This window comes from Amblyraja radiata, chromosome 6 (assembly GCF_010909765.2).
Source record: "Amblyraja radiata isolate CabotCenter1 chromosome 6, sAmbRad1.1.pri, whole genome shotgun sequence".
Lineage (NCBI taxonomy): Eukaryota > Metazoa > Chordata > Chondrichthyes > Rajiformes > Rajidae > Amblyraja > Amblyraja radiata.
Genome location: NC_045961.1, coordinates 104,118,266 through 104,143,737, shown reverse-complemented (window position 1 = coordinate 104,143,737; position 25,472 = coordinate 104,118,266). Strand labels below are relative to the sequence as shown.

The 25,472-nt window shown below is 50.6% G+C and overlaps 1 protein-coding gene and 1 non-coding gene across 3 annotated transcripts in view; one reads left to right on the top strand and one right to left on the bottom strand.

Annotated features, from left to right (window-relative positions):
- The window catches only part of capn5 (calpain 5), a 61,355-nt gene that overhangs the window by 21,073 nt on the left and 14,810 nt on the right, over nucleotides 1-25,472 (top strand). Inside the window, exons 2-5 of one of the 2 annotated variants that reach the window (XM_033023383.1) lie at nucleotides 2,279-2,450; nucleotides 14,331-14,462; nucleotides 16,114-16,322; nucleotides 24,909-25,101. In XM_033023383.1, the coding sequence (XP_032879274.1) occupies nucleotides 2,286-2,450; nucleotides 14,331-14,462; nucleotides 16,114-16,322; nucleotides 24,909-25,101 (699 nt within the window). In that variant the 5' untranslated portion in view covers nucleotides 2,279-2,285. Of the gene's footprint in view, nucleotides 1-2,278; nucleotides 2,451-14,330; nucleotides 14,463-16,113; nucleotides 16,323-24,908; nucleotides 25,102-25,472 lie in introns of those variants that run through there. The other variant, XM_033023384.1, reaches the window with a different exon arrangement.
- On the bottom strand, nucleotides 21,662-21,733 carry trnap-agg. Its single transcript has one exon. It is a non-coding gene; the product is annotated as a tRNA-Pro (tRNA).

Below are 25,472 nucleotides of genomic sequence, written 5' to 3'. Positions count from 1 at the left end.
CCTCCCAACCCCATTCTCCTGCCTTCTCCCCGTTACCCCTGACACCCGTACTATCCAAGAAGGTGAAGTGATGGGGGCCTAGGAATCTAAAGTTATTGAAGTCACAGAGTGATACAGTGTGGAAACAGGCCCTTCAGCCCAACTTGCACACACGGGCCAACAATGTCCCAGCTACACTAGTCCCACCTGCCTGCCCACGGCCCATGTTCCTCCAAACCTGTCCTATCCATGTACCTGTCTAATTGTTCCTTAAATGTTGCAATAGTCCCAGCCTCAACTACCTCCTCTGGCAGCTCGTTCCATAAGCGCACCACCCTTTGTGTGATTCCTCAGATTCCTATTAAATCTTTCCCCCTTCACCTTAAACCTATGTTCTCTAGTTTAGTTTAGAGATGCAGTGAGGCAACAGGCCATTCGGCCCACCTAGCCCGCACCGGCCAGCGATCCCCGCACACTAACACTATCTTAGTCACATTAGGGACAATTTACATTTATACCAAACCTATTAACCAACAAACCTGTACGTCTTTGGAGTGTGGGAGGAAACCAGTGCACCCGGAGAAAACCCACGCAGGTCACCGGGGCAAACTCCATACAGGCAAGCACCCATAGACGGGATCAAACCCAGGTCTCTGGTGCCACCCTCGATCTCCCTGCCCTGGGCACGAGATTGTGTGTCCACCTGATCTACCCCTCTCGTGGCTGTTGTGTTGGTGATGATTCTGTGCGCTGAAGACCATGTGAGATGTCTTGGAAGGAGGTGGAAAGTGATCTATCGCAGTCGCTGCCTCAAAAAGCTGGCAGCATCATCAAAGACCCACACCATCCTGGCCACACTCATCTCACCATTGCCATCAGGAAGAAGGTACAGGAGCCTGAAATCTGCAACATCCAGGTTCAGGAACAGCTACTTCCCCACAGCCATCAGGCTATTTAACACAACTTCAAACAAACTCTGAACAATAACAGCCTATTGCACTTGATCTGTTTATTTATTGTGTATATATATGGTCTATGGTCTACAGACACACTGAACCTTTATCTCCTGCTCTGTATTATGTTTACATATTCTGTTGTGCTGCAGCAAGCAAGAATGTCATTGTCCTATCTGGGATACATGACAATAAATCTCTCATGACTCTTGAGTGATGTGGGTGGGGATGGAGGTGGACATGGAGTGGAGGGGGGGGGCTGGTTGGTGGGCATGGAGTGGAGGGGGGGCTGGTTGGTGGGCATGGAGTGGAGGGGGGGCTGGTAGGTGGGCATGGAGTGGAGGGGGGGGGCTGGTTGGTGGGCATGGAGTGGAGGGGGGGCTGGTAGGTGGGCATGGAGTGGAGGGGGGGGGGCTGGTTGGTGGGCATGGAGTGGAGGGGGGGGCTGGTTGGTGGGCATGGAGTGGAGGGGGGGCTGGTTGGTGGGCATGGATTGGAGGGGGGGGGGGGCTGGTTGGTGGGCATGGAGTGAAGGGGGGGGGGCTGGTAGGTGGGCATGGAGTGGAGGGGGGGCTGGTAGGTGGGCATGGAGTGGAGGGGGGGGCTGGTAGGTGGGCATGGAGTGGAGGGGGGGCTGGTTGGTGGGCATGGAGTGGAGGGGGGGGCTGGTAGGTGGGCATGGAGTGGAGGGGGGGATGTAGGTGGGCATGGAGTGGAGGGGGGGGGGATGTAGGTGGGCATGGAGTGGAGGGGGGGCTGGTTGGTGGGCATGGGTGGGGGGGGGATGTAGGTGGGCATGGAGTGGGAGGGGGGATGTAGGTGGTCTGGAGTGGAAGGGGGGGCTGGGATGTGGGCATGGAGTGGAGGGGGGGCTGGTTGGTGGGCATGAGTGGAGGGGGGCTGGTAGGTGGCATTGGAGTGAGGGGGGATGTATGTGGGCATGGATGGAGGGGGGATGTAGGGGGCATGGAGTGGAAGGGGGGGATGTAGGTGGGCATGGAGTTGAGGGGGGTCTGGTTGGTGGGCAGGATGGAGGGGTGGGGATGATGTAGGTGGGCATGGAGTGGAGGGGGGGGTGTAGGTGGGCATGGAGTGGAGGGGGGGGGCTGGTAGGTGGGCATGGAGTGGAGGGGGGGGCTGGTTGGTGGGCATGGAGTGGAGGGGGGGCTGGTTGGTGGGCATGGAGTGGAGGGGGGGCTGGTTGGTGGGCATGGAGTGGAGGGGGGGCTGGTTGGTGGGCATGGAGTGGAGGGGGGGGGGGGGGCTGGTAGGTGGGCAATGACTGGAGGGTGGTGGGATGTACAGGTACCCCTCCTCATTGTGTACTGTGTTGCTGTTGTCGGCAGGTGAAGGATGTTTGACTCGGTGAAGCCTTACGCCAACCAGGAGTTCTACGCCCTGAAGAAGGAATGCCAGAAACGCAACCAACTCTTCGAGGACCCCCAGTTCCTCGCCAGTGAGGAGTCCTTGTTCTGCACGACTGCATTGTTGTCCAACGTCCACTGGAAGCGCCCACCGGTAGGTTTAGTTTAGTTTAGTTTAGAGATACAGAGCAGAAACAGCCTCTTCGGCCTAGCGAGTCTACAACGACCAGCGATCCCCGCACACTAACGCTACCTTACATACACTAGGGACAATTTACATTTACAACCAAGCCAATTAACCTACAAACCTGTACTGTACATAAATACAATCAAGTCAACCTCAAATACAATTTGATAGAGCAAAGGGGAAGATACAGAGTGCAGGATATAGTTCTCAGCATTGTAGCACATCAATTCCAGAGACAAAGTCCAATGTCCACAATGGGGTAGAGGTGAATCGGACAGCATCCTAGCTTATGGAAGGCCTGTTCAGAAGAATGCATTTATCTTCATCCAGGCCTGATTCTGAGAAGGGCTGACCCAGGAGTGAAATGTTTGGTTTGGTTTGGAGATACAGAGCAGAAACAGCCCCTTTGGCCCACCGAGTCTGCACTGACAACACTAACACTATCCTACACACACACACACACTGGGGACATTTTACATTTACACCAAGCTAATTAACCTGCAAACCTGCACGTCTCTCGAGTGTGGGAGGAAACCGAAGATCTCGGAGAAAACACACGCCGGTCACGGGGAGAACGTACAAACTCCACACAGACAGCATCCGCGGTCGGAATTGGACCTGGGTCTCTGGTGCTGTGAGGTATTAGCTCTACCACTGCGCCATCGTGCCACCCCCATGAGCTTCTGGTGGTGATCTTCTTGACGTTTCCATCCTGGCCTGCCTTGTCTGTGGCCAGTAGACCACCAGTAAATCGCTGTGGGCTGCTGGTGTTGGGGATGTCCATGTCGAAGTGACCTGTATCTGTCAGCGGATATCGTCAGAGGCAGTTCACTGCTCTTGAGTCTATTAGTGGATTGTCACGTGGACCCAGGTATACGAGGCCCTTCATAACGAGAGGATTTGACTATAGGAGTAAGGAGGTTCTTCTGCAGTTGTACAGGGCCCTGGTGAGACCACATCTGGAGTATTGTGTGCAGTTTTGGTCCCCTAATTTGAGGAAGGACATTCTTGCTATTGAGGCAGTGCAGCGTAGATTGACGAGGTTAATCCCTGGGATGGCGGGACTGTCATATGAGGAAAGATTGCAAAGACTGGGCTTGTATTCACTGGCGTTTAAAAGGATGAGGGGAGATCTTATAGAGACATATAAAAGGACTGGACAAGCTAGATGCAGGAAAAATGTTCCCAGTGATGGGTGAGTCCAGAACCAGGGGCCACACTGAGATGAGATGAGAACTGAGATGAGAAAAAACCTTTTCACCCAGAGAGTTGTGAAATTCTCTGCCATAGGAGGCAGTGGAGGCCAATTCACTGGATGAATTTAAAAGAGTTAGATGGAGCTCTAGGGGCTAGTGGAATCAAGGGATATGGGGAGAAGGCAGGCACGGGTTATTGATTGTGGATGATCAGCCATGATCACAATGAATGGCGGTGCTGGCTCGAAGGGCCGAATGGCCTCCTCCTGTACCTATTGTCTATGTTTCTATGTACAGCGAAAAGCTTTTCTGTTGCGTGGTAACCAGTCAGAGGAAAGACTACACATGATACAGGGTGGTGAATCTGTCGAATTCTTTTCTACAGAGGGCTGTGGAGGCCAAGTCAGTGGATAGTGGATATTTTTAAGGCAGAGATTGATAGATTCTTGATTAGTACGGGGTTATGGGGAGAAGGCAGGAGAATGGGGTTAGGAAGGAAAGATAGATCAGCCATGACTGAATGGCGGAGTAGACTTGATGGGCCGAATGGCCTAATTCTGCTCCTATCACTTATGACCTTATTACTATCGACCAATACAGAATAAAGGGAATGACGTTTGGTGCAAGATCAAGTCCGATTGGAGAGGAGATTAAGATGAGCTCAGTTAAAGTAAGGAATGCTGCTGTTGGAGTCGAGGTTTAATAGAGTGGAGTGATTGTATAGTGAGATTACAGATCTACCTCCGTGACCAGCTCCACCAGTTATGTTCTGTGTTCTTTAAGGAGCTGAAGAAAAAGGGTCCTGACCTGAAACATCCCATCCACAGACACTGCCTGACCCGCTGTGTTTCTCCAGCACTTTGTGTTTAGCTTAGTTTAGAGATACAGCGCGGAAACAGGCCCTTCGGCCCACCGAGTCCGTGCCGTCCAGCGATCCCCGCACATGAACACTATCCTACACCCACTAGGGACAATGTTTACATTTACCAAGCCAATTAACCTACAAACCTGCGCGTCTTTGGAGTGTGGGAGGAAACCGAAGATCTCAGAGAAAACCCACACGGAGAACGTGCAAACTCCGTACAGACAGCATCCGTAGTCGGGATCAAACCCGAGTGTCCGGCGCTGCATTCGCTGCAAGGCAGCAACTCTACCGCTGCGCCACCGTGACCAGTGCTCAGTATACTAGCATTCGGCGTTAATTTTAGTTTTGGAGCTGTGGTGTGGACAGGCCATTCAGGAGAGAGGGGGGAAAGAGTAGAATCAGCCATGATTGAATGGCGGAGGAGACATGATGGGCCGAATGGCCTAATTCTACGCCGGGGACCCTGGTTCAATCCTGACTATGGGTGGTGTCTGTACGGAGTTTGTACGTTCTCCCCGTGACCCGCGTGGGTTTTCTCCGAGATCTTCGGTTTCCTCCCACACTCCAAAGACGTGCAGGTTTGTAGTTTAGTTGGCTTGGTAAATGTAAAAATTGTCCCTAGTGGGTGTAGGATAGTGTTCACGTGTGGGGATCGCTGGTCGGCGCAGACCCGGTGGGCTGAAGGGCCTGTTTCCGCGCTGTATCTCTAAATTAAAGGCAGGAGTATGGGGTTAGGAGGGAGAGATAGAACAGCCATGACTGAATGGCGGAGTAGACATGATGGGCCGAATGGCCTTATTCTGCTCCTATCACTTATGACCTTGTGAGCTGGCAGCATCATACCAGACTGCTAAACAGCTTCCTGCTACAGGCTGTGAGGCTGCTAAACAGTCACTCTGTACTCAGTCACCTGATTCTGCGGCTTTGCACTGACATTTTAATAACTCTGGCACTGGCCACTTAAATCAGGTGCCCTGGACATTTTAATGACTGTTTTTACTGTATTTTAATGTTGCTGTTTTACTGTTTACTGTTCCATCAGGGACTGGATTGTTTTTACTGTTATTAAGTGTGAAATGTTTTAAGTTTCATGTGCGATGCTCTGGTATTACCTGGGAAACGACTTCTCATTTTGCACTGTACATCTGTTGCTTTGCAAGATGACACTAAAGGTTGATTGATTGATTGATTGGCACAGCAGTAGAGTTGCTGCCTCACAGCGACAGGGACCCGGATTACATCCTCGTCACGGGTGCTGTCTGTACAGTGTTCGCACAATCTCCCCGTTTTATCCAAGATCTTCGGGTTCATAAATTCATAGGTGATAGGAGCCGAATTAGGCCATTTGGCCCATCAAGTCTACTCCGCCATTCAATCATGGCTGATCTATCTCTGCCTCCTAACCCCATTCTCCTGCCTTCTCCTCAGAACCCCTGACACCCGTACTAATCAAGAATCAGTCAATCTCCGCCTTAAATATGTCCAATGACTTGGCCTCCACAGCCTTCTGTAACACAGATTCACCACCCTCTGACTAAAGAAATTTCTCCTCGTCTTCTTCCAGAAAGAACGCCCATAAATTCTAAGGCTGTGACCTCTAGTCCTAGACTCTCCCACTAATGGAAACATCCTCTCCACATTCACTCTATCCAAGCCTTTCACTATTTCCCCTCATCCTTCTAAACTCCAGCGAGTACAGGCCCAGTGCTGATAAATGCTCATCATAGGTTAATGCACTAGTTTACTGCACTCTAAAGAAGTACAGGTTTGTAGATGAATTGGCTTTGGTGAAATTGTAAATTGTCCTCAGTCTGTACAATAGTGTTAGTGTACAGGGAATCGCTGGTCGGCACAGTCTCAGTGGGCCGAAGGGCCTGTTCCTGTGCTGTCCTGTTATAGACAATAGGTGCAGGAGTAGACCATTCAGCCCTTCGAGCCAGCACCGCCATTCAATGTGATCATAGCTGATCATCCCCAATCAGTACCCCGTTCCTGCCTTCTCCCCATATCCCCTGACTCCGCTATCTTTAAGATCCCTATCCAGCTCTCTCTTGAAAGCATCCACAGAGAACCTGCCTCCGCCGCCTCTGAGGCAGAGAATTCCACAGACTCACCACTCTCTGTGAGAAAATTTGTTTACTCGTCTCTGTTCTAAATGGCTTACCCCTTATTCTTAAACTGTGGCCCCTGGTTCTGGACTCCCCCAACATCAGGAACATGTTTCCTGCCTCTAGTGTGTCCAAGCCCTTAACAATCTTGTATGTTCCAATGAGATAGCCTCTCATCCTTCTAAACTCCAGAGTTTACAAGCCCAGCAGCTCCATTCTCTCAGCATATGACGGTCCCGCCATCCCGGGAATTAACCTGGTGAACCTACGCTGGGCTCCCTCAATAGCAAGAATGTCCTTCCTCAAATTCGGGGACCACTTGTTCTATGTTGTGTGTTGGAACCTCAGGAATCCTGCGAGTCTGCTCTCGGCCAAGTTGGCTGAGTCATGGAGCACGTCTCGTTTATTGTGCTGCTCCCTCTGTTCCAGGGGAGGGTGTGTTTACAGATCCCAGGGTGAATCTTTGTTGCAACAGAGGCGTTGACCACATAGATTGCATACTAGGACACACAGCCCTTGTGTACACTCACAAGCTATGTTTACTCGGTGAAGGTAACGCTGGTGAAATCAGAATGTATTGATTAGCATGAATGTCCTTTGAGCCTCCCTTGTGTAAACCTTCGTCGTTGTGGAGACGCAGTTACACCGTGTAAAGGAAGCTTCCAGAACGCTTGAGGTGGCACTGGTGGTGCAGCTGTCAGAGCAGCTGCCTCACAGAGCCAGAGACCCCGGTTCGATCCTGGCCTCGGGTGCTGTCTGTGTGCGGAGTTTGCACGTTCTCTCTGTGTGACCTCGTGGGTTTCCTCCAGGTGCTCCGGTTTTTAGTTTGCGTTTAGTTTATTGTCTGCGGAAGCTCAGAGGGGATAGAGCCTTTTCTGTTGCTGCTCCGGCACTCTGGAACACCTTGCTGCTGCACATCAGACAGGCCCCCTCACTGTCCATCTTCAAATCCTCCCTAAAAACACATTTTTATTCTTTGGCTTTCGACACTGGCTGAGGCATACGGTTTTTAATGGTTTTTAATTGTTTGTAATAGCTTTTTGTTCATGAGTTCTCATGTACAGCACTTTGTGGCAACTGCAGTTGTTTAAAGTGCTTTATAAATAAAGTTATTATTATTATTATTATTATTGTCACGTGTAGCGAGGTACAGTGAAAAGCTTTTAGTTTTAGTTTAGTTTAGAGATACAGCACGGAAACAGGCCCTTCGGCCCACCGGGTCCGTGCCGACCAACGATCCCCGCACACTAACAGCACACTGGGGGCAATTTTTAAACCCTTAATAATCTTATATGTTTCAACAATCTTTGATGGGACTATACTGGACTTGATGTTGCACTGAACATTATTCATATTAGTCCCTTCTCATGTGTCTGTACACAGCCAACAGCTCGATTGTAATCACGTATTGTCTTTCCACTGACCGGTCACCAGGCATCAAAAAGCTTTTCACCGTACTGATGTACAAGGACACCCAGGTCTTGTTGCATCTCTCCTTCTCCTAATCGCACACCATTCAGATAATAATCTGACTTCATGTTCTTGCCACTGAAGTGGATGACCCGATACATGTGACAATGAACTAAACGAGACAATTGCTACTGGCCATTGCTTCCTGCCTTTGGACTGATCCCCACCCTCTCCCTACTTCTGTCCCATCACTCCCCCCCCCCCCCCCCCCCCCCCCCCCCCCCCCCCCCCCCCCCCCCCCCCCCCCCCCCCCCCCCCACCCCCCTTTGTCCTTCCTCCACCCCTCGGGAAAGGGAGGAGCAGGAGAGGCGAAAGAGGGAGCAGGGCAGGAAGGGGAAGGAAAATTCTCTTAAATGTCAACTTTTCCACAGAAGCGGAGCAGCAGGGGGGGGGGGAGGGGGGCGGGGCGAGGTTTTGTGTTGCAGCTTGGACTGGAATGACGGAGTCCCCAAACAGCCAGCTTCCTACACGTTACCGTATAATCTGGTCTATACATCGCACTGACAGTCAACACCACTTATATTTAGAGTGATGTTTTGCCTTTTGAATCTGACCACACACACACACACACGCGCTCAAACACACACACACGCTCAAACACACACACATGCTCAAGCACACACACACACACACACACACACGCGCTCAAACACACACACACACACACACACGCTCAAACACACACACATGCTCAAGCACACACACACACACACATGCTCAAACACACGCTCACACGCTCAAACACACACACACACACACACACACGCTCAAACACACACACACACTCAAGCACACACACACACACACACACGCTCAAGCACACACACACACACTCAAGCACACACACACACACACACACACGCTCAAACACACACACATGCTCAAGCACACACACACACACACACACGCTCAAATACAAACACACACACACACATGCTCAAACACACACACACGCTCAAGCACACACACACACACACACACTCAAGCACACACACACACACACACACACGCTCAAGCACACACACACACACGCTCAAGCAAACACACACACACACATGCTCAAACACAAACACACACACACACACACATGCTCAAGCACAAACACACACACACGCTCAAGCACACACACACACACACGCTCAAGCAAACACACACACACGCTCAAGCACACACACACACACACACACACACACACACACACACACACACACACACACACACACATACATGTGTGCTCACACACAAACACATGCACACACCCATCAATTTTCGAAAGTTTAGTATAGTTGAGTTTAGTTTATTGTCACGTGTACGGAGCTACAGTGAAGTTTTAGTTGTGTGTTAACCAGTCGGCAGAAAGACAACACATGATTACTATCGATGTATTTGCAGTATAGATACATGATAAGGGAAATAAAGTTTCCTTTTTTTGGTGTCACGTTTTTAAAAAAAGGATTTGCACAGGTGTCGTCACCGATAGGTAGTTATAGGAAGGAACTGTAGATGCTGTTTTATACCAAAGATATAAAGACACAGAGTGCTGGAGTAACTCAGTGGGTCAGCAGCATTCTGGAGAAAATACATGGCTGACAATTTGAGTCCGGACCCTTCTACAGACCGGAAGTCCGATGAAGGTCCCCGACCTGAAAATTGACACCCACTCGGCCCTTCGTGTCAGCACCGCCATTCAATATGATCATGGCTGATCATCCAGAATCAGTACCCCGTTCCTGCCTTCTCCCCATATCCCTTGATTCCGTTAGCCCTAAGCTATATTTAACTCTCTCTTGAAAACATCCAGTGATTTGGCCTCCACTGCCTTATGGGACAGAGAATTCCCCAGGTTCACAACTGGGTGAAAAGGTTTTTCCTCATCTCAGTCCTAAATGGGGGAGTCCAGAACCAGGGGTCACAGTTGAAGAAAAAGGGGTCGGCCATTTAGGACTGAGATGAGGAAAAACCTTTTCACCCAGAGAATTGTGAATTTGTGGAATTCCCTGCCACAGAGGGCAGTGGAGGCCAAATCACTGGATGGATTTAAGAGAGAGTTAGATAGAGTTCTAGGGGCTAGTGGAGTCAAGGGATTTGGGGAGAAGGCAGGCACGGGTTATTGATAGGGGACGATCAGCCATGATCACAATGAATGGCGGTGCTGGCTCGAAGGGCCGAATGGCCTCCTCCTCCACCTAATTTCTATGTTTCTATGATCCCACTATCCAGGGTAAAAGATACTGTGCATTGACCTTATAAATTCCCCTTGTAATTTTATATACCTTAAACCTAAGCGAACATTCCCTAACTCTGGGAGAAAAACAGTACCTTCACCTGATCTAATCCTCTCATGATTTTGTACATCTCTATAAGATCACCTCTCATCCTTATCAGAGTGGCACGGTGGCGCAGCGGTAGAGTTGCAGCCTCACAGTGCCAGAGATCCGCGTTCGATCCTGACTGCGGGTGCTGTCTTTAAGAAGTTTGTATGTTCTCTCCATGACCTGCGTGGGTTTTCTCTGAGATCTTTTGTTTCCTGCCACGCTCCAAAGACGTACAGGTTTGTAGGTTAATTGGCTTGGTGTTAGTGTGTGTTGGGGAGTTTATTGCTGGTCGGCACGGACTTGGTGGGCCGAAGGGCCTGTTTCAATACAATCAACATCCTCTTGCGCTCCAGCTAGTGTTGCCAACTGTCCCGTATTAGCCGGGACATCCCGTATATTGGGCTAAATTGGTTTGTCCCGTACGGGACCGCCCTTGTCCCGTATTTGACCGCTACTACTCGGGTCGAGGGGACTGTCGGGTCGGAGCGCCGCGTCCGGCCCCGCCTCACCCGTCCCGACGTAGTGCAGCCCATGGAGTGCAGCAGCAGCAGCAGCAGCAGCAACGCCTCGCCCGTGGCCCCGTCGGTCGGCAGTCCGGCCAGCTGTCCGACCTTCGGACCTTCGCTTACCGTCGACACCACCACCACCCCTCCTTCTCACGGCCGATCATCCGTTCACGAGTTGGACGGGGCGCCGGACTTTGCGCGCCCAAAACTCCTCAGCTGACCCGCCGGCTGGGCCTTGTGTGCAGTCCAGCACCCGGGGCCAACTCATCATTCACCCAGCCACGGCCGAGTCGGTCAACGAATTGCCGTCGGGAATTTGTCCCGTAGTTTGACCTTTTGTCCCTTATTTGGGAGTGAGAGAGTTGGCGAGTCTTGGTTAGGGACAGGTAGGTTAAAGGCTGAGGTGGGTAAGCTAGAGGCCGGGTGGTCCATGGTAGGTAGTAGCTGGCCAGGGTAAAGGTGAGGTTGGCCAGGACCAGGTAAGGTAGAGGCAGGTTAGGCCAGGAACACGGTATGAGCAGGCCAGAGGGAGGGTAGAGTAGGGCAGGGCAGAGTACGAGCTGGCCAGGGGTGAGTAAGGCAGGAGCAGGGGTAGGACTAGGCTTGGAGCAGGCCAGAGAAAGGCCAGGACATGGCAGGCCAGAAGCAGGGTAGAGTAGGCCAGGATAGAGTAGGCCAGGGTGGAGTAGGCCTAGGTAGCAGCATGGCAGGGTAGGAGCAGGAGTAGGCCTCATGTCTCCCTCCACACCCAGGGGGACGGGGGAAAAGAAGATGTCTGCGGCCTCGAGTAGACTCCTTTGTCTTTTTACACTGACTGGTTAGCACGCAACAAAAGCTTTTCACTGTACCTCTGTACACGTGACAATAAACTCAACTAACCCACAATTACCAGGTTTAGTTTTCCTTTTTACTGCCTAGCATAACACACGTGTGTAATTCATGTTTCTGTGTGTGTTGTCTGAGACTGTGTGACTGTGATCACATTGAATGGTGCTGTCTCAAAGGGCCGAATGGCCTCCTCCTGTCTATTGTGATGGTGCTGCAAGCGAGGTTTTCATTGTTGCTGTACCTCATCGACAATAAACTCGACTTGTCTGGGCTTCATCACCACGGAGGTATCTCTAAACTAAACTAAAACATAGTCAGCACAACTCCAGCCAGGGCTCCTTTCACAACCCAATGCACCAGGCACATTCGCCACAGCCCGTAAACCACAGGAATTTTAAAGTCTCCTATTTTATGGTCTGTTGTAGTTCCCCTTAAGCCTTTGTTCTGAAACTCCCTGTGCTTGTTTCACCCTTAATGGCAACTCCAGCAGACGTGTGCGTCAGGAAGGAACTGCAGAATGATGGTGTATGTTAGCGTACACCATCCCGGTGAGCGGACCTGAACATCGGGCCGCCCGTAGCGGTGACAGAGAGGGGTTCAATAACCCCCCCCCCCCCCCCCCCCCCCCCACCGACCACGGGTGAAAAACAGAGGAGGATGAGTGAATTATTGGAGCCTTCCCTCACAGGGGAACTTTGATACCTCTGTGTGGGGGTGTCTGTGTTAAAGACTATCATGTTGTGTGCTCATTATTATTCATATGGCTGTATGGCGACCACACATTCACTGTCCACATTGGTACATGTGACAAATAAATGTATCTTGTATGTTAGGGTTGCCAACTTTCTCACTCCCAAATAAGGGACAAAAGGTTTTGCCCTAAGGGACAAATTCCCAACGGCAATTCGTTGACCGACTCTGCCGTGGCTGGGTGAATGATGAGTTGTCAGCTGAGGAGTTTTGGTTCCGGGCGCCGGGCTTTGCGAGCGGCATCGCGTGGGCCAAAACTCCTCAGCTGGCCCGCCGGCTGGGCTTTGTGTTCCCGTCCAACTATTTAACCGATGATCGTCCATGAGAAGGTGGTGGTGTCGGCGGTAAGCGAAGGTCCGAAGGTCGGACAGCTGGCCGGGCTGCCGACCGACGGGGCCACGGGCGAGGCGTTGCTGCTGCTGCTGCTGCTGCACTCCATGGGCTGCACTACGTCGGGACGGGTGAGGCGGGGCCGGACGCGGCGCTCCGACCCGACAGTCCCCTCGACCCGAGTAGTAGCGGTCAAATACGGGACAAGGGCGGTCCCGTACGGGACAAACCAATTTAGCCCAATATACGGGATGTCCCGGCTAATACGGGACAGTTGGCAACACTCGTGTATGTATACACCCAAGATAGGCACAAAGTGCTGGACTGGAGTAACTCAGCGGCTGAGGCAGCATCTCTGCCGGAAAAGGGTGGGTGACGGTTCGGCTCGGAAGAAGGGTCCCCACCCGAAATGTCACCCGTCCTTTTTCACTGGAGATGCTGCCTGACTCGCTGAGTTACTCCCGCACTTTGTGTGTCTCTCCATCAGACCACTTTTGGGCTGATGTCACCAGATATGGGTTGAATTGTCATCTTGTCGCCCAGGATACCAACTTCTCCTGTGGTTCACCCACTTCCTCCATGCGGCTGGTACTATTCATGTCATCCATTGAACAAACAGGGAAGTCAGACAATTTTTCAAGCACAACAACCCATTTCCTCGTGCCTACAAGGGCGGCACGGTGGCGCAGCGGTAGAGTTGCTGCCTTACAGCGCCAGAGACCCTGGTCCCATCCCGACTGCGGGCGCTGTCTGTGCGGAGTTTGTACGTTCTCCCCGTGACCCGTGACCCGTGTGGGTTTTCTCCGAGATCTACAGCACAGGAACAGGCCCTTCGGCCCACCGAATCCATGCCGACCAGTGATCACCCTATATACTAGCTCTATCATACACACTGGGACAATTTACTATTTTACCGAAGAGATAAAGTGGGCGGCAGTGGTAGAGTTGCTGCCTTACAGCGCTTGCAACACCAGAGACCCGGGTTCGATCCTGACTACCCTTGCTGGCTGTACGGCGTTTGCACGTTCTCCCCGTGACCACGTGGGTTTTCTCCGAGATCTTCGGTTTCCTCCCACACTCCAAAGACGTACAGGTTTGTAGATTAATTGGCTTGGTGTATGCGTAAATTGTCCCTGGTGTGTGTAGGGTAGTGTTAATGTGCGGGGATCGCTGGTCGGCGCAGACACGGTGGGCCGAAGGGCCTGTTTCCGCGCTGTATCTCTAAACTAGGCAGCCTGGCAGGGTTCCTGAGGTTAGAACATAGAACAGTACAGCACAGGAACAGGCCCTTCGGCCCACAATGTCTGCAGACTTTTAGACTTCAGAGAAAGTGGTGAAACAGGCCCTTCGGCCCACCAAATCCATGCAATCACCCCGTACAATAGTACTATCCTACACACTTGGAGCTATTTACTATTTCACCAAAGAGGTGCAGAGGTCCTGTGTCGCCCTAAACATGCTCTCTGTTTCTCTCCGCAGGAGATCTGCAATGGCCCTCACCTCTTTGTAGATGGCATGAGTGCCCATGACCTGAACCAGGGCCAGCTGGGCAACTGTTGGTTCGTGGCCGCCTGCTCCTGTTTGGCCTCCAGGGACAATCTGTGGCAAACGGTAAATGGTTCTTCAAGTTGATATCACCCGCTTCACGTCCACCAAAGGTAACCGCGGACAGGAGGAACTGCAGACGCTGGAGTTGTGCGTAGAACACAAAGTACTGGAGTAACTCGGGCAGCCTCGGTGTAGGGAGGAACTGCAGATGCAGGAGCCCTCGCGTAGAACACAAAGTACTGGAGTAACTCAGCGGGTCAGGCAGTACCAGTGTAGGAAGGAACTGCAGATGGCCATCGAGCATGCAGGTACAGCAGGCAGTGAAGAAAGCCAATGGCATGTTGGCCTTTATAACAAGAGGAGTTGAGTATAGGAGCAAAGAGGTCCTTCTGTAGTTGTACAGGGCCCTAGCGAGACCACACCTGGAGTATTGTGTGCAGTTTTGGTCCCCTAATTTGAGGAAGGATATTCTTGCTATTGAGGGAGTGCAGCGTAGGTTTACAAGGTTAATTCCCGGGATGGCGGGACTGTCATATGCTGAGAGATTGGAGCGGCTGGGCTTGTATACTCTGGAGTTTAGAAGGATGAGAGGGCATCTTATTGAAACATATAAGATTATTAAGGGCTTGGACACGCTAGGGGTAGGAAACATGTTCCTGATGTTGGGAGAGTCCAGAACCAGGGACCACAGTTTAAGAATAAGGGGTAAGCCGTTTAGAATGGAGATGAGGAAACACTTTTTCTCACAGAGAGTTGTGAGTCTGTGGAATTCTCTGCCTCAGAGGGCGGTGGAGGCAGGTTCTCTGGATACTTTCAAGAGAGAGCTAGATGGGGCTCTTCAAGATAGCGGAGTCAGGGGATATGGGGAGAAGGCAGGAACGGGGTACTGATTGGGGATGATCAGCCATGATCACATTGAATGGCTCGAAGGGCCGAATGGCCTACTCCTGCATCTATTGTCTATTGAGTCGCAGGTAGATAAGGTGGTCAAAAAGGCTTTTGGCACATTGGCCTTCACCTGTCAGAGTATTGAGTATAGAAGTTGGGAGGTCATGTTGCAGTTGTACAAGACATTGGTGAGGCTGCATTTTGAGCATTGTGTTCAGTTCTGGGCACCATGTTATAGGAAAGATATTATCAAGCTGGAAAAGGTGTAGTGAACTAGCTTAGAGGTTAGCTGGCCTCTGTAGGTTGCCTCTGATGTGTAGGGAGTGGATGGGAATATAGGATAACATAGAACTAGTGTGAACGGGTGATCGCTGGTCGGTGTGGACTCGGTGGGCCGAAGGGCCTGTTTGCACACCCTATCCCTGAACTAGTTATATGGTTTAAACTGGTTAACTAGTTTGGAGGTTAAGTGGTCTCTGTAAGTTTCCCTCTAGTGTGTAGGGAGTGGATGACAGAGTGGGATAACAGCTGGGTGATTGGTGGTCAGTGTGGACTGGATGGGCTGAAGGGACTGTTTCCATGCTGTACCTGGATCTGGATGTAGAACGCGAGGTAGAGCATCACTCAGCACTATGGTGGTGGTGGATGTGCCAGTCGAGATGGAGCTGCATTTGGGCAGCTTGTGGTTGACGTGCCTCTGGGAGCCTTGGGTCAACTGGATGTGGACCTCCATCTATATAGTGGTATCTGTAATGTGAATGTGGCTTGCCCACCGCTGACTCATCCATCCGTGTGCCGTTTATCTTTTCCTTCTTTGGGAACGCAGGTGATCCCAAACTGGAAGGAGCAGGAATGGGCGGTGGACAAGCCCAACAACTACGCCGGCATTTTCCACTTCCGTTTCTGGCGCTTTGGGGAGTGGGCGGACGTGGTGATCGATGATCGCCTTCCCACGGTCAACGGCCAACTAGTCTACTGCCACTCCAACTCCAAGAACGAGTTCTGGAGCGCCCTGGTGGAGAAGGCCTATGCCAAGTAAGTAAACGGCCAGGGGAATCTGCGGGCAAATAGTGGTGGCGCTGGCACCCGGAGAGTGTGCGGTGAAGATCGGCCGGGGGGGGAATGGATAGGTGATGTTTTTGGTCAAGACCCTTCAAGACTGATTGGAGTTGAAGCAAGGAACTGCAGATGTTGGTTTACGAAAAAAGGCGCAAAGTGCTGGAGTAACTCGGCGGGTCAGGCAGCATCTGTGGAGAACATGGATAGGTGATGTTTCACAGAGTGCTGGAGTAACTCAGCGGGTCAGGCAGCATCTGTGGAGAACATGGATTGGTAATGTTTTCGGTCAGGAGCCATCTTCAAGACTGATTGGAATAGAAGCAAGGAACTGCAGGTGACGTTTCACAGAGTGCTGGAGTAACTCGGCGGGTCAGGCAGCATCTCTGGAGAACATGGATCGATGACGTTTTGGGTCGAGACCCTTCTTCACACTGTTTGGAGAAGGGTTAGAAACATAGAAACATAGAAAATAGGTGCAGGAGTAGGCCATTCGGCCCTTCGAGCCTGCACCGCCATTCAATATGATCATGGCTGATCATCCAACTCAGTATCCTGTACCTGCCTTCTCTCCATACCCCCTGATCCCTTTAGCCACAAGGGCCACATCTAACTCCCTCTTAAATATAGCCAATGAACTGGCCTCAACTACCTTCTGTGGCAGAGAATTCCACAGATTCACCACTCTCTGTGTGAAAAATGTTTTTCTCATCTCGTTCCTAAAAGATTTCCCCTTTATCCTTAAACTGTGACCCCTTGTTCTGGACTTCCCCAACATCGGGAACAATCTTCCTGCATCTAGCCTGTCCAACCCCTTAAGAATGTTGTAAGTTTCTATAAGATCCCCCCTCAATCTTCTAAATTCTAGCGAGTACAAGCCGAGTCTATCCAGTCTTTCTTCATATGAAAGTCCTGACATCCCAGGAATCAGTCTGGTGAACCTTCTCTGCACTCCCTCTATGGCAAGAATGTCTTTCCTCCGATTTGGAGACCAAAACTGTACACAATACTCCAGGTGTGGTCTCACCAATACCCTGTACAACTGCAGTAGAACCTCCCTGCTCCTATACTCAAATCCTTTTGCTATGAATGCTAATATACCATTCGCTTTCTTCACTGCCTGCTGCACCTGCATGCCTACTTTCAATGACTGGTGTACCATGACACCCAGGTCTCGTTGCATCTCCCCTTTTCCTAATCGGCCACCATTTAGATAATAGTCTACTTTCCTGTTTTTGCCACCAAAGTGGATAACCTCACAGGGTTCTCCTGTGCTCTTAGGAATAAACATGAAATACTGTAAAACCAATAACTGCTGAAGTCCAGACGGAATATCAAGTTAATGTTTCAAGTCGATGACCATTCAGTGGCTGGTAAAGTTAGAAATCAAAGATGTTTTACTTTTTTAGTTTAAACTTACGGTACGGTTCTGTCTGTATAATAATAATAATAATTTGTTTATAGGGACAGTGCATATTAATGAACATTTGCATGTAAATATGCGAGATTGTAGTCAATCAGTAGCTAATTTCCGTCTCTAGTCCCAGGCAAAGGTAGGTGAAGTGTCTTGCCCAAGGACACAACGACAGTACACACTCCAAGCAGGATTCGAACCGGCCACCTTCAGGTTGCCAGCCGAACACTTAGCCCATTGTGCCATCTGTCGTCCTATTGTATGGAGTTTGTACGCCCGCCCCCCGTGACCTGTGACGGGCGCTGTCTGTACGAGGTTTGTACGCCCGCCCCCCGTGACCTGTGACCTGTGACAGGAGCTGTCTGTACGAGGTTTGTACACCCGCCCCCCGTGACTTGCGTGCGTTTTCTCCACGATCTTCAGTTTCCTCCCACAATCCAAAGACGTACAGTGTAGGTTAATTGGTTTGGTAAATGTAAAAAGTGTCCATAGTGTGTGTAGGATAGTATTAATGTCCGGGGACCGATGGTCGGCGCGGACCCAGTGGGCCGAAGGGCCTGTTTCAGCGCTGTTTCTCTCAACTAAAAACTAAACTAATAGGGCATTAAAAAAATGATACTCAGACTGGTGTGAGCTGAATAGTTAACATTCTTGACCTTTTCCCTTGAGTCATGTTTCACAATGACTTTGCCAGTTATGAGCTCAACTATTTATCCAGCTTGCAACGCAATGACCCAGGTGGGAATAATAAACAGTTTTTTGTTCCTGAAAAATCCAGGATTTTTGTTTCTTTCCCGTTGCAAATTTTCCAGAAAAACTACAGTAGGATTGGGCGAGAGAGCAGGTTGTTGGAAGTCAAAATAAAGACTGCGCGGCTGTAGAGTTACTGCTTCACGGCTCCACACACCCGAGTTTGACCATGACTACGGGCGTGTGTGTGTGTGTGTGTGTGTGTGTGTGTGTGTGTGTGTGTGTGTGTGTGTGTGTGTGTGTGTGTGTGTGTGTGTGTGTGTGTGTGTGTGTGTGTGTGTGTGTGTGTGTGTGTGTGTGTGTGTGTGTGTGTGTGTGTGTGTGTGTGTGTGTGTGTGTGTGTGTGTGTGTGTGTGTGTGTGTGTGTGTGTGTGTGTGTGTGTGTGTGTTCCGTGTGTGTGTGTGTGTGTTCCATGTGGGTGTGTGTGTGTATGTGGGTGTGTGTGTGTGTGTGTACCGTGTGGGTGTGTGTGTGTGTTCCGTGTGTGTGTGTGTGTGTGTAGGATAGCGTTAGTGTGCAGGGATCGCTGGTCGGCACGGACTCTGTGGGCCGAAGGGCCTGTTTCCGCGCTGTATCTCTAAACTAAACACTAAAGAAGGGAACAATTGCACCCTTCTTCAGTGTTGGGACGGTATTAACATAACAAGAAAGACCAGTTATCTGGTCTAATGTCAGCTGTGACGCTGAATATTTCACTCCATGCACAAATGCTCCTTTATTTTGGATTTCCAGAAAGCAGGAATGCTTGGGTTAACGTATGATGAGTGTTTCGATGACACAGGTCCTGTGCTCGCTGGAGTCTAGATAGATGGGGGGGTGCGACCTCATTGAAATGCACCAAAGTGCAAAGTACAACTTTCTATGCTGTATCTCTAAACTAAACTACACTGATATGGTTTTGTCTGCGTGCTTATCCAATTAAATCAAATCATGTTATATAACCATATAACCATATAACAATTACAGCACGGAAACAGGCCATCTCGACCCTTCTAGTCCGTGCCGAACACGTATTCTCCCCTAGTCCCATATACCTGCGCTCAGACCATAACCCTCCATTCCTTTCCCGTCCATATAACTATCCAATTTATTTTTAAATGATAAAAACGAACCTGCCTCCACCACCTTCACTGGAAGCTCATTCCACACAGCTACCACTCTCTGAGTAAAGAAGTTCCCCCTCATGTTACCCCTAAACTTCTGTCCCTTAATTCTCAAGTCATGTCCCCTTGTTTGAATCTTCCCTACTCTCAGTGGGAAAAGCTTATCCACGTCAACTCTGTCTTTCCCTCTCATATGAAAATACATGAAAAAAATCAACTAAAGGACAATAGGTATAGAATGAGGAGAAAAATGCCAGAGTGGAGAATATGGGTCTCAACATTGTAGCGCATAACAGCTCCAGAGACAAAGTCCAATGTCCGCAATGGGGTAGAGGTGAATCGGACAGGACCCTAGCATAGGGAAGAAGCTTGATTACAGAGGGGAAGAAGCTGTTCCTGAGTCCAGTGATGCGCGCTTTTTCAAGCTTCTGTTCCTTCTGCCAGACGGGAGCAGGGAGAAAAGTAATGGCCGTGTGGGAAAGGTCCCTTTATACCAGGGGTGGGCAACCTTGTCCTGCATAGGGGCCGGGACACACGTCTGTGAGCGGATGGGGGGCCACATCTATCACGTGTACACATGGATCCCGCCCTGGATGGCAGGCATCAAATCACAGAAAGTGGACAAAAATGCTGGAGAAACTCAGCGGGTGAGGCAGCCTCACGCAATCCTTGCATGTCCCACCCGCTGAGTTTCTCCACCATTTTTGTCCACCTTCGATTTTTCCAGCACCTGCAGTTCTTTCTTAAACGTGTTCACAGAAGGTGCGTGGGTGGCCGTGCCGGCGGCTTTGCGCAGGATGCGGTACGGCCAGAACTCAGGGCGGGCGCTCGGCGCTCAGCGGGCCGGATGATTACGGGCTACGGGCCGCATTCGGTCCAAGGGCCGTAGGTTGCCGGCCAGAGATACAGAGCGGAAACAAGGCACTTCGTCCCAGCAAATCCGTGCTGACCAGCGATCACACAAGCACTGTCCCACACAACTAGGGATAATTTACAATTTTTTCCAAAGCCAATTAACCTACAAACCTGTATGTCTTTGGAGTGTGGGAGGAAACCACAGCACCTGGAGAAAACCCACATGGTCACGGGGAGAACGTACAAACGCCACACAGACAGGTCCCGAAGTCAGGATCGAACCCGGACTCTATTGTCTATGATGCTGGAGTAACTCAGTCAGTCAGGTGGCATCTCGGGAGGGAAGGAATGGGTGAGGTTTTGGGTGGAGGGGTATGGTATGCTTGCCTTCATTGGTCGAGCCAGCACGTGAATGAGTCAGGAAGTCGTGATGTCGCTCTGGAAGATTGTATTTAGACCGTATCGGGCGTAATCAGTTCTGCTTGCCACGGTATCGGAGGGATGTGGAGGCTTTGTAGAGGGATCCGTTTAGTTTATTGTCACGTGTACCGAGATATGGGGAGAAGACAGGACAATGGGCTTAGGACAATAGGTGCAGGAGTAGGCCATTCGGCCCTTCACGCCAGCACCGTCATTCAATGTGATTACGGCTGATCATCCACAAGATACTTTCAAGAGAGAGCTAGATGGGGCTCTTGAAGATAGCAGAGTCAGGGGATCTCTGCTTTAAAAATATCCCTCGACTTGGCCTCCACAGCCTTCTGTGGCAAAGAATTCCACAGATTCACCATAATCTGACAAAAGAAATTCCTTCTCATCTCCTTCCTAAAGGAACGTCCTTGAATTCTGAGGCTGTGTGACCTCTGTTCTACTTGTATGGTTTAGTTTTTTGTGGGGTTTTCAGTGTATTGTTAAATGTTTTAGAGATACAGCGTGGAGACGGGTTCTTTGGCCCACCGGGTACGCGCCGAACTACTCCATACTAGGGACAATTTTTTGCAGAACCTAATTAACCAACAAACTGGCATGTCTTTGGAATGTGGGTGGAAACCGGAGCACCCGGAGAAAAGTTAGGCAGTCACGGGAAGAACGTACAAACTCCATACGGACAGCACTCGTAGTCGGGGCCAAACCTGGTTCTCTGGTGCAGAAAGGCAGCAACTCTACCGCTGTGCCACCGTGCTGAGCGAAATAAGGGCTCGTCCGGGATTTGAACCCGGGACCTCTTGCACCCTAAGCGAGAATCATACCCCTAGACCAACGAGCCAACAAGTTCAACATAACTTGCCCACTTTTCATTCCAACCCTTTGTAAATATATCTCAGTGTATGGTTTATTGTGGGCTTTCCTGCACTGTTGGGCAACCTGCAATGACTGATGTATTTCCTGTCCGCCCCACTTGTAAATAATTATTCCTATCAAAACATATTTACTTTTTACATAGAAAATAGGTGCAGCTGTAGAATCCATTGTCACAGTGGAGGCTATCTATGGGTATTTGTAAGTCGGAGATTGGCAGATTCTTGATTAGTACGGGTGTCGGGGGCTATGGGGAGAAGGCAGGAGAATGGGTTTGAGAGGGAAAGGTAGATTAGCCATGATTGAATGGCAGAATAGACTCGATGGGCCGAATGGCCTAATTAAATAGAAATAGAAAATAGGTGCAGGAGTAGGCCATTGAGCCCTTCGAGCCAGCACCGCCATTCAATATGATCATGGATGATCATCTAAAATCAGTATCCATGTTCACCTCCTTTCTAAAAGAGCAACCTTTAAGTGTGAGGCTGTGACCTCCGCTACTAGACTCTCCCACCAGTGGAAACATCCTTTCCACATCCTCTCTCTCTATGGTCAGGCCAGGTCTGGTCACCCTGTTACAGGAAGGATGTTGTTAAGCTGGAAAGAGTGCAGAGAAGATTTACGAGGATGTTGCCAGGACATGAGGGCCTGAGCTACAGGCAGAGGTTGGGCAGGCTAGGACTTTATTCCCTTCTCTTGCTTTGAATTGAATTGAATAAGTTTATTGGCCAAGTATTCACATACAAGGAATTTGCCTTGGTGCTCCGCCCGCAAGTGACAACATGACATACAATGACAGTTAAGAATGACACATAAAACATTAAACATTAATCATTAATCTTGCAGCTGCATTGAGTCATACAACACTGAATCTGGCCCTTCAGCCCATCTTGCCCATGCAACTAAATGCCCCATCTATACTAGTCCCACCTGCCCACTTGAAACATAGAAACATAGAAAATATGTACAGGAGTAGGCCATTCTGCCCTTTGAGCCAGCACTGCCATTCAATATGATCATGGCTGATCATCCACAATCAGTAACCCGTGCCTGCCTTCTCCCCATATTCCTTGATTCCGTTGGCCCTCAGAACTATATCTAACTCTCTCTTAGATACCTCCAGTGAATTGGTCTCCACTGCCTTCTGTGGCAGAGAATTCCACAGATTCACGACTCTCTGGGTCAAAAACTGTCTTAAACTTCAGCTGCCCGTTCTGTTAATGTGTTCATGTCTACTTCCCTCTACTTAGTGTGGAGATCCCACCCACCCCTCCCTCGATGCCCCCCAACCCTGGTGCCGTCCGTAGCTCCAAAACGTAGGCGGAGAAAAGCTGGGTCAAAGAGGAGAAATTGTAAAAGATCTCAACAGGAGGCATGGATGTGGAGAGGATGTTTCCACTAGTGGGAGAGTCCACAACCAGAGGTCACAGCCTCAGAATAAAAGGATGTACCTTTAGAAAGGAGATGAGGAGGAATTTCTTTCTGTGAATCTGTAGGATTCATTGCCACTGAAGGCTGTGGAGCCGGTCGTTGGGTATTTTTAAGGTGGAGATTGACTGATTCTTGATTAGTGCGGGTGTCAGGGGTTATGGGGAGAAGGCAGGGGAATGAGGTTAGGAGGGAGAGATAGATCAGCCATGATTGAATGGCAGAGTAGACTTGATGGGCAGAATGGCCCAATTCTGCTCCTAGAATTCATGAGGAAAGAAGGGCTGAGAGTTTAGGACAGGGCTTCCAAGCAGAGGGGCCTCCGTTATCATGTTTCTGAACGATCCTTCCATACGCTGGTAGACAAAAAATGCTGGAGAAACTCAGCGGGTGAGGCAGCATCTAGGGAGAAAAGGAATACGCAACGTTTCGGGTCGAGACCCTTCTTCAGACTGGTGTCTAGGGGGTGGGGGGGGTGGGGGGTGCGGGAAAAAAAGGAAGAGGCGGAGACAGTAAGCTTTGTGGGAGAGCTGGGAATGGGCAGGGAAAGGAGGGAGAAAGCAAGGACTACCTGAAATTAAGCTGTAAGTCATAAGCTCGGGTCCTGCCCGATTCACCTCTACCCCATTGTGGACATTGTCACTGGCACTGTTACTCTACAACGCTGAGGTTTAAAGTAGAACATAATCTTTCAACTTATTCAGGCAGGGACGGCACGGTGGCTCAGCAGTGGAGTTGGGGCCAATCAGTACCCCGTTCCTGCCTTCTCCCCATATCCCCTGACTCCGCTATCTTTAAGAGCCCTATCTAACTCTCTCTTGAAAGCATCCAGAGAACCTGCCTCCACCGCCCTCTGAGGCAGAGAATTCGACAGACTCACAACTCTCTGTGTGAAGAAGTGTTTCCTCGTCTCCGTTCTAAATGACTTACCCCTTATTCTTAAACTGTGGCCCTTGGTTCTGGACTCCCCCAACATCGGGAACATGTTTCCTACCTCTAGCGTGTCCAAACCCTTAATAATCTTATATGTTTCAATAAGATGCCCTCTCATCCTTCTAAACTCCAGAGTGTACAAGCCCAGCTGCTCCATTCTCTCAGCATATGAAGGAGAGATCGATCAGCCCTGTTTGCATGGGGGAGAGTAGACATGATGGGCTGAATGGCCTAATTCTACCTCTATGACTTATGAAAGTGTACTGATAAAATGTGGGGCCCACAATGATCCATTGTTGGCTGTGGGGAAGGTGACACTGAACTAGTACTCCAGACAGCTAGGGTGGTGGGGAGGGATGTGTTGTGATATGGCAAGGACTACTTTGTTTGCCCGCCTAGCAACATGTATATGTGGGAATGACGTAATGTGGGCAGGGAACTCTGTTCCAGATGGCCGTGAAATAAACAGAGCTTTGATTTATGCTCAGCTTCCAACCCCTACATACGTGTACGTGTGGTCATTCCACAGTCGTAACAATGGTGTACCAGATACTGGGTCACCAAGTACAAGATGGTGGCCGCGGTGGGAGAGGGGATGCTTCAAGCGTTACTTGAAGTGAGAGATATCTACATGAGTACCGCTGGGGCGAAAGCTGGCCAAGCGAAATATGAGGTGCTGTCCCTCCAATTGGCCGCCATTGGCCAGGCTCTCGGGCTATCGATGCAAGGCTGAGGCGTTGGGCTGGTGGACTCTCTAAACCCTTTGGCCTTCCTCCTTGCAGACTGGCCGGCTGCTACGAGTCGCTGGACGGTGGCAACACGGCCGATGCGCTGGTGGACTTTACCGGCGGCGTGTCCGAGCCCGTCGACCTGACCATAGGCAACCTGGCCACGGTGGAGGAGCAGAGACTCCAGTTCTTTGACAAACTCTTCAAGGTCCACAGCCGGGAGGGGCTGATCAGCTGCTCGATCAGGGTGAGTACCCGGCCGACCCACGACCCACGACCCCCGACCCTCGAACCCCGAACCACACCCCGACCCCACGACCCTCGACCCCGAACCTCAAACCCCGACCCTGCCCTCGAACCCCACGACCCCCGACCCTCAAACCCCGAACCTCACCCCGACCCACGACCCTCGACCCCCAACCCCGACCCCACGACCCTCGACCCCCAACCCCGAACCTCAAACCCCGACCGTGCCCTCGAACCCCACGACCCGACCCTCGACCCCCGACTCCACGACTCTGCAGAGATGATCGTGAACAGAAGTAGTTTAAGAAGGAACTGCAGATGCGGGAAGAATCGAAGGTAGATAAAAATGCTGGAGAAACTCAGCGGGTGAGG